Source organism: Pimephales promelas, chromosome 3, assembly GCF_988280905.1.
Source record: "Pimephales promelas chromosome 3, fPimPro1.hap1.1, whole genome shotgun sequence".
Taxonomy (NCBI): Eukaryota; Metazoa; Chordata; class Actinopteri; order Cypriniformes; family Leuciscidae; genus Pimephales; species Pimephales promelas.
This window is the reverse complement of record NC_142771.1, coordinates 49,696,028-49,709,743: the sequence shown is the minus strand read 5'-3', so window position 1 is coordinate 49,709,743 and position 13,716 is coordinate 49,696,028. Positions and strand designations below refer to the sequence as shown.

The 13,716-nt window shown below is 43.5% G+C and overlaps 1 protein-coding gene and 1 long non-coding RNA gene across 2 annotated transcripts; both read right to left on the bottom strand.

The window, feature by feature from the left end:
• Positions 1-581: 581 nt before the first annotated feature.
• Positions 582-1,214, bottom strand: LOC148995677 (uncharacterized). Its single transcript, XR_016150784.1, has 3 exons — positions 1,141-1,214; positions 830-1,026; positions 582-736 (listed from the first exon to the last, which is right to left on the bottom strand). It is a non-coding gene; the product is annotated as an uncharacterized LOC148995677 (long non-coding RNA).
• A 3,037-nt stretch (positions 1,215-4,251) lies between these two features.
• LOC120459779 (uncharacterized) lies at positions 4,252-12,865 on the bottom strand. The gene is made up of 4 exons (XM_089128085.1): positions 11,573-12,865; positions 9,061-9,252; positions 4,488-4,530; positions 4,252-4,400 (listed from the first exon to the last, which is right to left on the bottom strand). The coding sequence occupies exons 1-4, from the start codon at positions 12,863-12,865 to the stop codon at positions 4,252-4,254; spliced, it is 1,677 nt and encodes a 558-aa protein (XP_088984211.1).
• Positions 12,866-13,716: the final 851 nt, after the last annotated feature.

Genomic DNA, 13,716 nt, shown 5'->3' with positions numbered 1-13,716 from the left:
AAAACTGAAAAGTGTTTTTGCAGATTTTATTTAACATAATTTAATAGACACTATAATAACAAATTGGGGAAAAAATGAACAACTATACATTAAAGCAAAAAAAAGGCAAAAAATAAATGTCACTATTTAAAACACTTTAAAAACAAATGAGAAAAAAATGAACAACTGTACATTAAAGCAAAAAAATGTTGTTTTTTTTGGAAAAAAAAAATGTTTAAAACACTTTTTAAAACACTTTAAAAAGGTCTTCATGTGATTTGCTGGTTATTGTCCTGTTGCGGGACCGCCACTTCTGGGACTGACTGCACCTAGAAAAACAAGATAGCCCCTGTTGTGTAGAATACATTTTTTTTTTAAATGTTTATTTCTTGTGTAATTACAATGTTTTACAAAACAAGTGGTGGACTCATTTAATATATATATTATGGGCATTTTGATATTGTCTTTTAGATTTGAAAACAGCAAGCTATATTTTGAAACATTAAATAATTTTAGAGCATAAACTGAAACTAATTTTTAGTTTCACTAAACTAATTTCACAATTACTACCAAAAATAACACTTATATTAAACTCACGTTTGATAACCTGGTACACTGCTGTATGCAGCAATGTTTTTTTCCCCTTCTTCCCATGAAGGCTGTAGTTTTTCCAGACACCGCTAGAAGCAACAGCCCGCATGATACGCCTTGTAACTTCTCCCGGGTTGGCTCCACCAATCAGACTGAGATGGTGTGTCTACACAGAGGAAATACAGAAAATTAAAAATCAGTAATGCGGTAAATATTTAGCTCTACATAAAAGATACTTTATGTTTAAACCATTACCCACCAATCTCTTCTTGTAGTCCGGAAGGTCTTTCAGTTTTGCCTCCAAGACAGCAAGTTCTTCCAAAGACTGGGCCACATCGGTTTCTATTGGGGTCTCCGGACCCTGGCTGGCCCCTCCAATCTGGTTTAATCGGAGAAGTATCTCCTGGATGTTTTTTGACATCACATCCTGGCGGGTCAACATTGTCTTAAGTGTCTCTGTTTCAGAAACACAAAATATTTCAAAGACATTAAAATGAAGGTCAGAAACGTACAAAGTGCAAAGATAACACATTGCAGTTCAGCTTGTACCCACAATAAAAAGTAACATACCTTGTATTACTGTAACCGTTTGGGTTAAGGCGGAGATAGAATCTGACACACTCGAGGAGCAGCTGGCAGTTTCTGTGTGCACATATGCAATAGAAAATGCAAGCGATTAAACTCAACACTTAATGAAGTTTTATGTAAACAAAGTTCGGGAGGAGCATGTTCAGGTCAATCAACTCAAAGGAAGCCGGTATAAATAAAGCTTCTCTCACCTCATGTCTCACGACAAGTCTCTCAGCATTTGACTCCGCCCTTGTGCCGTCATGTCCGAGCTAGAGCTTTTCCCTTCCGATGACGATTCTCTCGTCACTGATGAGACTCCATCACAACCCGCGGATCCAAGGATCGTTCCATCTCCAGCCTCCTCAAACCGGGGACGCCAACTTCCACGATCCTCTCCACGCACGCCAAGACGCAGAGGACTCCCCTCACCACCACCGGCGAGGACCCCACCATCTTCCTCTGCGTCTTCGCACTCTTTGACACACCCAAACATACCTCCCATAGGGAAGTGGACCGTTAAAGCGCTGAGACAAGCCCTGATTAATTCAGACGTTAACTTTTCTCGCAGAGCGAAAAAAGTAGATTTATATAACTTGTACGTGTCTTTACAATCTACTCACCTTTCTGTTCCAGATGCCATTTCACCGGCTCGAACGAGCAGAGCCTGCCGGACCCGGATTGCTCGCCTTCCAGCCTCTCCACCTTCAGTGCCGGGCTCCGCCCACGCGCCACGTCGCCGCAGACCTTCCGCCAGCCTGGGCCGCGCCCCAGACCTAGTCGCGGAAGGGGTTCTTTCTCTTCCAGGTCAAATTTTCCCTCCAGCCCCTCCCACCGTGGCACCGTACGCGCCGGATCTCTGTAACACCAACATTACATCAGCTCCTCAAACGCTTCCTCTCCCTCCTGACGTTACTTCTTTCAATTTTCCTTACTTTCAAGCACCAGGTGCGCACCCTAGCGCGAGGATGCCTCCGTTAGCCGGTCAGACGCCGACACATTTTCTTCCTCTTCCTCTTCCTCACTACTACCCTCAATTCTTCCCCCCTCCACCCGTAGCAGGGGCTGACTCTGGCGTGAGGATGCCTCCGCAAACGACCTCAGCTCCGGCCCTCCCCACTTCTAATCCTCTACACGTTCGATCTTCCTTCTCTCTCTTTTCAGCCACTCCTCAACCAGCCCCTCCAAACGCCGTTGCCGCAGAACCTCCGCCAGTGACGAACAGCATCAGAGCTCAAATCCTCGCAGGTGCGGATGTAGACTTGGGCTCCCTACTTTCGATGTTCCCCATGTCGGAATCCAATCGCCAGGTGGATTGCGGCGATATATCCGTCACTTTAAAAAACAACACGCAAGCTTCATCTCGCACATTGTCTTTGGCCGAATTCTGTATTTCCTTTAACCGCTATACCGAAGTTATATGCTCCGTTTTCCCCCATAGACGGCGCGAGCTCAACGATTACCTTTCTATCATAGCGGAGCTTGCGCTGTCGTATGGGGGTAGTCATTTTTACACTTATCACAAATTATTTTCTGCTAAATGCGCCGTCCGTATTTCTCAATGGAATCAGTGTCCTTACTGGGGAGCGTTGGACTCTGATCTCCATAATCGCGTGTTTCTCGGATGCCGAAACATCTCTTGCGCAATTTGCAGGTCCGTAAACCATGCCACCACAGCATGCCCGCAAATCAATCCCTCGATTCCTCCCGGCCCAGCGCAGATCCCCATCAAACCCACAAGCTACGTCCCGCGACTGGCAAGAGAGGACCTCTCTTCCGGTAGCATCTTTCCGAGCAGAGCCCCAAACGTCGTGTCCAACAGGCAAGTCTGCAATAATTTCAACGAGGGTAAATGCCAAAGACAACGCTGTCGTTTTCTCCACATTTGCAATTATTGTGGCGGTGCCCACGCCCGTGTTGTATGTCCTGTACAAAAAGCTGTAAATAAAGGTGAGAAAAACTATCTCTCGACTCCAGTGAATATTTCCCGCCTGGCTGAGGAATTATTCCATCACCCAGACGTCAACTTTACAAATTACCTGTTGTCCGGTCTCAGCCAAGGTTTTAAACCTGGCGTGGAATGCCAGCCTACCAAAAACATCATCTGCAATAATCTTCAGTCCTCCTTAGCAGAGCCTGAAGTGGTAGACGAGCTAATAAAAAAAAGAAATAGAATCAGGTTTCATGATCGGTCCGTTCGAAGCCCCCCCGTTCGTCAAATTTCGCATTAGCCCCATAGGCGTGGCTACAAGAAAATTTTCAGGAAAAAAGCGCTTGATTATCGACCTCTCAGCTCCTCACAACTCTCCATATCCAAGCATCAACAGTCTCATTCCCCTCGAAGAGTTCTCAATTAAATATCACGACATTGATCAAGCTATAACCATGATCAAAATAGCAGGTCGCGGCGCGTGGATGGCGAAAGTAGATATCACTTCTGCTTTCAAAGTAATGCCTATCCATCCAGATTCGTGGCATTTATTCGGCGTGAACTGGCGGGGAAAATTTTATTTTTCGGTACGCTTAACTTTCGGTTGCAAAAGCAGCCCCAAAATCTTTGACACCCTATCAGAAGCCATATGTTGGATCCTTTCCAATAATTATGCAATTCCTCACCTTCTCCATCTGCTCGATGATTTCTTAATTATTTCACCTCACGACGCCATCCTGCTCACCTCGTCAGGGTGCAAAAAGTCTTCGCCGAGCTAGGGATTCCGTTAGCTCAGGAAAAAACAACAGGGCCAACCACATCCATAGAATTTCTGGTCATCAATCTGGATTCCGTTAATTTCCAGGCTTCACTGCCAAAGGAAAAAATAGATCGAATCATTTTAATCGCCGCCAATCTTACGGACCGCTCAAAGTGTTCCAAACGCGAACTCCTCTCGCTGCTTGGCCACTTAAACTATGCAATGCGTATCATCCCGCAAGGCCGCCCGTTCATCACGCATCTCCTCGCACTCTCGTCATCAGTTCACGCGCTGGAAGACCAAATCAACCTTTCTTGCGAGTGCAAAAAGGAGCTAAAATTATGGATCACTTTCCTTAATCAGTGGAACGGTCTAACTTTTTTTTACAACGATTTTATCTCTCTCCCCCTCGACATCAAGTTGTTTACAGACGCAGCTCCCTCAGTCGGTTTCGGAGGTTATTACCAGGGTCGCTGGTTTGCATCTCCATGGCCCCCCCAGCTGCTAGACACTCCCGAGTCCTCAGCCTCCTCGGCCCTTTTTGAGCTCTACCGGATTGTCGTCGCAGCTTCCCTATGGAGGAAAGAATGGTCATCTAAAAGCATTCAAATTCATTGCGACAATGAAGCAACCGTTCAATGCATCAATAAAGGTGCTCACCTGCAATAATGCCACTCCTCAGACGCCTCATCTGGATCTCCGCCTGCGATCAGTTCATCATTAATGCAAAACACGTCCCAGGTGTTCTCAACCAAATCGCTGACTCTCTCTCCCGTTTCTATTTTCAGAGATTCAGGATGCTGGCACCAGAAGCGGACCCCGTTCCAACCCCAGTACCTCCTTATTCTCAACTAATCTTCCCATAAACCATCCATTGAAATCCCTTCTGGTCACGTCCATCGATTCTATCCTGCAAGCAGTTTCTCCCAGAACTCTCCAATCATACTACACCGCGTGGAAATCTTTCAAATTATTTCACCTCTCGCATAGCTTACCGTTTCCTGATTTTTCTCTTCTAACCGTTACTTCTTTCATATCTCACCTCAACCAAGTTAAAGGTCTCCAAGCCGGATCCATAAAAAGCTATTTAAGCGGCATTCAATTCTTTCACAAACTAACTTATGGTAAGCCCGCCCCCGCTATCAATAACTTCCAAACGTCCCTTCTCATGAAAGGAATTCAAAGAACTCACCCCACTCGCCCGGATACCAGACAACCCATTACAATTGATATACTCGCCAAATGCATTTCATCACTCCGTCTAGGATACCACTCCACCAACACAGCGCGCACATTAGAAGCTATGTTTATTTTAGCTTTCTTCGGCTTTCTCCGTTGCTCAGAATTGACAATCACATCCAATTTCAATCCAAACATTCACCCTACCATTTCAGATTTGCAGATCGTGGATAACGAAACTATATCTTTCTTCATCAAACAAAGCAAAACAGATCGAGCTAAAAAAGGTCATTTTTGTATATATTTTCAATCTGCCGACTCCCATTCAACCGTTCCATTCCCTGCTAAATTACCTTCAGTATAAACGTTCCACGCTAAAATCCCCTCTCGATCCACTCTTCACAGACGACTCCAATCATCCAGCCACGAGATTCTGGTTCCAAAAACATCTCAAAGCAGTCCTCATCAAATCCGGCATCTCTGCAAACCAATTTTCAAGCCATTCTTTTCGCATCGGCGCAGCAACCACAGCCGCACAAAAAGGTCTTTCCCAACAACAAATCCAAACCCTCGGTCGTTGGTCATCTGAAGCTTTCAATACTTACATTAGATCCAGCCGCTTCCACATCCGAAACGCTCACCAAGCCCTTACTAATTAATTAGTTAATTTCCATCACCTGTTGCGCTCCGTTCATCGACACCATCACCGTATTCCACGCCCGCGTCGTAAGCATATCCAAATTACGGCGTAACATTTTAAAATTGCAGGCTCCCCCGTTCGTACGAAGTGACGGCTCCCCGCTCGTGGGTCGGGCTCGTCCCCCTTCCGAGCCGCTGGTCGAGCCCTCCCGTCCGAATCGCAGTGAGAGCCTGCCTATTTTCATCATCGTTGGACGACCGCGCTTGTGTCGCCGCAAGGGCTCCCCGTTCGTTGGGCCGCGAGAGGTCTATTTCCGTGCCCCAGCACCCTTCGAAGCGCCGGTCGAGCCCTCCCGACCGAGTACAGCGGGCGCCCCCGTTCAACTGGCGAGGCTTACCCTTCCGACGCTGTGTGCACTCAAGTTCCCGTCGGATGCCGCGAGAGCCCTCCCGGTTGAACGGCTTAACTCGTTCCAATATCCCGCTCGTATAAATCTGGCGTCATCGAGCTGTCAGTTCAACTGCTGGCGGGGCTTATCCGTCCGATGCTGTGAGCATCCAAGTTCCCGTCGGACGTCGCGAGAGCCCTCAATGGTCGAACGGTCAAGCTCGTTCTTTAGTAATTACCTTCTCATGCCCTTCACTTTTTGGGGGAAATATTTTTACGCTCGCTGTCCCATACCTTGCTTTTTGGGGAGTACTCTGGGTTCGGGCAAAATTCCGAGCTCGGAGCCCTCCCCCGAACAGCACGCCAAATACGCATTAAAATTATATTTGATTTCATGTACGTGTGAACTCCTGAAATGAAGTTTTATGTAAACAAAGTTCGGGAGGAGCATGTTCAGGTAATCAACCAATCAACTCAAAGGAAGCCGGTATAATTAAAGCTTCTCTCACCTCATGTCTCACGACAAGTCTCTCAGCATCCCTCCACCACCCCATCACCTCACTCTGGGCTGGGTCTACCCCAGTATAGGGGGGAGTACTCTGGGTTCGGGCAAAATTCCGAGCTCGGAGCCCTCCCCCGAACAGCAAGCCAAATACGCATTAAAATTATATTTGATTTCATGTACGTGTGAACTCGTGAAAGGTTCTGCATAAAACAAAACTACCAAAGTTCAAATCACCTGGCTACATTTCTTGTGTGTCAACATGTTGATAACTAACACTTTTTTAACACTAACACAAGATTTTCATTAAACCAACAATAAGAATATAATCACACCATCAGACATCTCAGGCTGAATAGGATTAACTGGATCAAGGTCTGTGTAAATAAATAAAAAATGTCAACATAAGGTATATTTTAATACAGATCCGCACAACTTAACAAACCTTATGCAGCAATTGTAAACTTAGCGTTTATAGTGTTTGTCTGCGGAAAAAAAGCAGATGGGAGGTGGAGGGTGTGTTGGTCCTGCAGAAGATTTCCTTGAAGGTGGCACCTCTGGTGGTCCATGGAACAAACCTAGATGATGCATATTACCAAGATACTTTGGTTAATCGTTCATTTATGGGACCGTCTCTAATGATTTTCAAAAATGTTATGTTATGTTATGTAATGTTATGCTAGCGATTTTCATATAGAGGGGAGTCTTGTGAAGCATGGTACTCTTAAGAAATATTGAACAATTATTTAAAATCATACCTCTGGATTTCTTATTAATTTGGAGAACCTGTTCAGCAAGGTCTTCATCTAAAAAGCATACAATTTACTCCAGACAACAAACCAGTCAGGGATACAGCATGCAATAAATAACTGCATGGAAATGCAAATACCCTCATCACTGCTGTAAGCACATTTTGCTGGCCTTTTTGAGAGCACAGCCCCATCATCTGCACTTTCCACGCTTGACATTGTTTCTGCCTTTTTCAACCACCGCAGTGCCTGGTTGAAGTCAGCTACAAAGAAATGTTAACATTAGGAAAGTACAAACAATATAGGATTAGTTTAAACATTTACAAGTATTCTACATTATGCAATGTATTTAGCTTTTTTAACAGCTTTCAAAAAATTACTTGAGCATGCACAGCAAAAACAGGACAAGAAATTAATACAACTGTACCTGTAACACCACTAAACACCTTGACTTTCCTTAAAATCCAAGTATCAGGATCAGGTTGTTCTCCCTTTCGTGCTCTGGCTGTCGGGTTACATGCAGGCCAGTAACAATAGCCATCCTGAAATTCATGAAAAATATTTAATGAGTACTGTATTTTAAAAAGTACAGTACACCCCCAGAAAATAGTCGATAGCCAATGATCTGATAAAATACCGTTTGTTCCTTATACGTCCAACATTTAGCCACCACAGCTACACTCCCTTCACTGAGGAATTCAACAACGATGTAAGACATACTGTTGATTAGAAAGAATAGACAATCTCAATGACCACTGACATATTCCTGCCCGTGGTAATTCTATGCATTTACCTAGAAATGAGACAACCACAACACTGTAATTTAATCCCATTTAAAGTCAGGTGTGTCCTGCACAGTCTTAAGCCCCCAGCTAACATTTCCGAGCTTCATTTAATATTCAGAGTCCAGACCTTCCATTGCAGAAACAGTTTTTAAGCATCAAGGTATATCCCACTGCCTGGCACGAAGTAACAGGGGTATATTTTTTTCAAAAACAGCAGCTACGGTGAAGTAACCTAAAAGGTAAAGGGTAAAAGGTAATCGAGCCTTTGATACAATGTCAACATAAGGTATATTTTAATACAGATCCGCACAACTTAACAAACCTTATGCAACAATTGTAAACTTTCCGTTTATAATGTTTGTCTGCGGAAAAAAGCAGATGGGAGGTGGAGGGTGTGTTGGTCCTGCAGAAGATTTCCTTGAAGGTGGCACCTCTGGTGGTCCATGGAACAAACCTAGATGATACATATTACCAAGATACTTTGGTTAATCGTTCATTTATGGGACCGTCTCTAATGATTTTCAAAAATGTTATCTTATGTTATGTTATTTAGATTGTTCGATTATTTAGATGTTATATACATTGTCGTGTTTATTTAGAAATAATTTGTTTTAAAAAAATTGAGTCTTTAAATGATTCAGCCTTTGGGCTAAGACATTTTCTACTTGGTCTTAATCCCTCAGATCCATTTTCAACTTTCTTCAGACCTGATGTAGAACTGCCATAAAAGTTGTAATCTGCCCCCTATCTACTAGTATGACGCTCCTCCAGAGTTCTGTTGTAGAAATCCTCTTCATCAGTGTTCCTCCTGTGGTATTGGAACACCCGAATCAAAAAACGAACTGCATGGCTGAGAGAAAAGAGGTTCAGGGTGGCGGTAGTGGTCCTTCCTTTTTTTAGAAGTTATCTTTTTTTGATGTTTAATTGGCCGGTTCAGACTCTCTTCCAGTCGGTTTGCTACATGAGCCAGGGAACTTTTTCCAGATCGTACCATCTTCTTAATGGCGTGGAGGTAGTTCTCAAACATGAAACCACTGCTTCGAAGGCCTGGACAACTGCAAACTGCATCTGTTGACAGGTGCAGCATGGTGTGTGTGTTGTAGACCAGGAAGGTGTGCCCGTACAGTTCACAGCCTTTCTCTACAAAGTATTGTAGTAGTTGGTGACCATAGTCATGGTACTGCTGCACCAGTGTTGGACACACCAGCAACCCAACAGCAACACTCAATGTCAGGAAGTGGTTGTAAAGGTCCTCTCCTAACTCTTTCCCCGCCAAACACGGAATTTTCCGTGTTTAATGAAAAAACGCATCTGCGCCAAACACGGAATTTTCCGGGTATCCGTGTTTAGGTGGTATACGGTAAGGAAGACCCGCGCGCATGTCCTGAATGATTGCTCAACTCTTTGATCAGAGAAACAGATCGCAATCGTCTCAAACAGTGGAGTGGTGAGAATGTATCAGACAGACAATGCAGAGGTATATGGCTGAAGTACTGGAGGTTAATGGACTCGGAGTCCGATCACTCTTTATTTGATAATTCTGAATCTGATCGGGACGAAGTAGTCAGTGAGAGAGATGCACATGTTCATGCTAGCCATGGACGTGCCGCAGATAGATCGTATAATATTATGACACTACAATATGTATGTGTGTGTGCAGGCATTTATGTGTGGCTGTCTAAATATGAAGCGGTAATTGTCAAATTATTTCTCTCTTTGTGCACATTTACCACATTGTAATATGTATTTGTGTGTGTGTGTGTGTGTGTGTGTCTAGGCCTGTTTATTGTAATTCCAATTATTCATTATTCACAGGTAGAACACAGAGAGGCAGAGGCAGAAGTTTTAATGCAAAAGTTACATTTCCCTTACATCCTGGGAAATTTGATATATTTTACATTTATTTTATGTTTTTAATTTATTTTGGAAAGTTTTATATATGAAGGAAACAACATCTGAATGTATTCTGCTTTTAAATGCACTTGTTTGATAAAAATACCTTTTTCTCAGTTTTTTGTCCAAAATGTTGTGTTTTTGACAAAACCTACCTCTGTTCAAGAGGCAATAAAAAAAGAACAGATGAAGATAAAATAAAAACGTTTTTTTTGCCTAAAAGCAGAGGCTCAGATCTTTATTTTTATATATATCATCTTCATATATTCATGGAAGAAAATATTCAGCGGGGGCATTCAAATTTAGCGAAAATCGTCAAAAACCTGGGCGGTGGCTGGCAACTTTTTTTTAAAACGCTGGCGGGGAAAGAGTTAAGACACCTTTCAGCACCAGTTTCCCTGTGTATAGCAGAAACTGGCGAAACTCAGTTGCCTTCCATCGTTCAAGCTCATCCAGACCTCGAGGACTGCGTGCAAAAAACGAGGGGATTGATGACTTCAGCAGTGGTGGCTGGTGAAAAATATTGGAAGGGGGGCTGAATAAGAGCCCCCCCCCCCCCCAGAAAATTTTGAATTTAGTAGATGTGATTTCCTGCATTCTGGTGCATTTTAGGCCTTAGGCCATGCCCTTACCTATACCAATAAAATAACTTAAACCAGTCAATACCAATGGTCAAATAATACAATAATAATAATAACAGTTTGACAGTTACTGATAATGAACAAGTTGCATGTTTATTATGCTCTGTGTGCTGACAGAAAAAGTGCAAACGCATAATATTGATAAATTATAATATAGGTAATACAAAAAATAATAGATAATACAACAATCTAGTTTAATCAATCCCCAGCTGTAGATTACATATTTTTGACAAATTGACAATTGGATAATGGATAACAATGTGTTGATACTAGAGAAAGAGAGAGAGAAAAGGCTCTGAAAGAGAGGGTGGGACAACGTTCTTGAGGGTAACACCCAAGTATGAGAAGAAAGTTGATTTTAACTAGTATGAAACACAGTAATCTAGCTCAGAACTTAAAAACATCAAAAAACAAAGCAAACACACAGGTATTAATATTCCTATAACTATTTTAATATCAAATGTGTGTGAAACAGTGTTTATGTGTGTGTGAGTGAGTGAGTGAGTGAGTGACAGAGACAGACAGGTCAATTCCCACGACTAACTTTACATTATTTCCACTCGACGTCACTGGCGCTGCCATTCTGCTCTCATCTGAGGTAAAAAAATGTCCCGTGGGGCGCGTGCACGGTGCACTCCCCTAATCTGATACTGTGGGCGATATTTTCAGCGCCCCCAAACCATAAAATTTGACGACGCTGATTGGCGAAATATAAACTTTTTTGCATAGCAACCGGGGAACCATTGGCTTAAATTCCAGCACTGTGGGGCTGAGCGAACTGGCGCCCTGAGAAGACAGCCTATTGGCTATACTACTAAACCAACATGATAAAAGTAACGAAAGTGAATGCAAATATCATTCTGGTGAGTTCAAAACACTTTTCAAAGTAAAACCATTATTAGTATATAATTAACATTGATTATTTTTCAAAATGATAAATTATAATATATATTAAAAAAACAGACAGACAGGTCGGAGGGAGGGCGGCGCCCCAGCGCCCTCTATGGGCGAGCCGCCCCTGGACTTCAGCATTAGCAGCCTGCTGCTCAACTCCTGAACCTGGCTGGCAGATATCCGCATCCCCTTTTCGCCTCTGCACCAAATATAGGGCAGCTTCTTTGTGATGCCAAGGCAGACCTGGTGCATATAGTCAATGGGGAAACTCTGAACCATGTCAATTGGAAGGTCAGACAGTGGTGTGGTGTCATGGTGGTGCTCAGGCTGTGTTTGAGTTCTGAATGATGCATCAATACGCAGCTCTAAATCAGATGTCTCCGGGTATGTGACTCGATTTAACCATAATCCTTGTTGTGTGCATCGCTCACATCCATAGTACCCCGAGTAACATTTGGTCTTCTTGATCATTGCTCTGGCTGGGGCGTCACACACAAAGCACCTAACCGTCACTTTAATGTGCCTCCCTCTGTAGTCCAGGCCATTTGCTAAGATCTCAGCTAGGTCCTTCACTGTGTCCTCCAAGAAGCCAAGGTCAGTTGGCTTCTTCAACCCACAAGTCAGTGTAGTGGGAAAAATAGTTACTGGACTAAGCATTACAGCACAGAGGACCGGCCACATGGACTTCCCAGAACTTTTGAAGAGAGGCAGTCCATCTACATTAAAGGACAGCTCCAGAGTCTCAAGATCACTCACAAGCTGAACTGGGTAACGATCCAGGGTCTCAACTAGTTTCTCCTTCAATTGGTAGTGTAGACTCTCCATGCCAGACTTCTCCACAGTTTTCACTTCTCTAGGTGTTTTCAGAAGTGTACGGGCAGTGGATGGCAGTTGTGGATGACCATGGCTTTGCAGCAATTTCAGTAAGCTATCCACAGCATTGTGCTTCACCTGGAACTCACTGGTCCAAGCTGCAAGGGCTTCAAACAATGTGCCATCAGAGTGGTTGTCGAGGTCTGAGTCACTGCTCACTGAGTCACTGCAGGGTGACTCCATACAACTTTTGTGCCTATCACATAACTCGTGCACACTGTCTTCAAACAAATTGTCTTCATTCACGCTTTTATCTCTCTTCAAATCTGACACGTCCTCCATTACAATTCCATCTCCATCTCTCTCATCACATGCCATGAATGCGTCTCTATTGAGGCTCTCAGGGTTTTGGCGAGTGAGATTCTCTGCCTGGCTTGCCCGGGTATTCCCTGCCTGGCTTGCACGTGCATTTTCTGCCTGGCTTGCATGGAGGTTTTGGAGAGTGCGTCTGGTAGCTCTCCAGGACTGTAAATAGATTCTCCGACTTGGCTTCATCCTAAAATACAATCAAATTTTATGACAAATCAATCCCGAGTGTACTTTTTTTATGTTTGCTGTAAACAAATCGAAGTATGACTGAAAAGACAATATCAGAGCAGTTTTCTTAGTTATTTTTTGTTGTTTACCATTTACATGCAATTGTTCTATGAATCAAAAGAATTAAGTTTATTAAAAAAAACAGAGAACAGTCAACAATGTCATCTCAGGGGTGCAACAATACCAAGCTGTTCTCCTGGATACGCTGAGGGAGGGAATGAGAAGGGTGTTTGAAGAGCATCCAGAGACAACCACTCAGCTTCAGGATGAGATTTTGGGTACATTTTAGGGATGGGCATGATTAATCGACGATCGGTTATTGATCATTAAGAATTTCGTCGATCACGTTAATTTGTTATCGATTATCATTAAACTAATGCTGCTGCGTTGCGTAGTTTGAGTGGAAAGTGAACGTGTTCCCCGGGCTGGTGATGTTAGCGCGGAGGTACCTGTGCATCCCGGCAACGTCAGCTCAGCAAACACGTGACGTAACGACGACCAAAAGTGACGTCAGTATTGGTCGTTGGTTCGTCGCGTCACCAAAAGACTATGTCACGACTATGTGGCAACGTCATCAGAAGGTAGTCTTGTGACCACATTGCTTGGTCGTTTCCTTACCTTCCCACAACATTGTCTAAAGACCAGGTGATGACCAATCATCTTTTAACCTCCTCACCACGTCTTGGCCACGCATTTCTAGACTTCGCAGTTAGAAATTGTTTTCAGATGTTTTATATTTACAGGTGCTGGTAATATAATTAGAACATCATCAAAAAGTTGATTTATATCTCTAATTTCATTCAAATAGT

Bases quoted from the DNA above. Each gene is read 5' to 3' on its own strand.
- LOC120459779 (XM_089128085.1), bottom strand. From the start codon at position 12,865: ATGAAGCCAAGTCGGAGAATCTATTTACAGTCCTGGAGAGCTACCAGA. The intron at 9,253-11,572 runs GTCTGTCTGTTT...ACACTGGTGCAG, and splicing joins CGCCGCCCTCCCTCCGACCT to CAGTACCATGACTATGGTCA. The intron at 4,531-9,060 runs GTACGATCTGGA...AACTGATCGCAG, and splicing joins TCCACGCCATTAAGAAGATG to GCGGAGATCCAGATGAGGCG.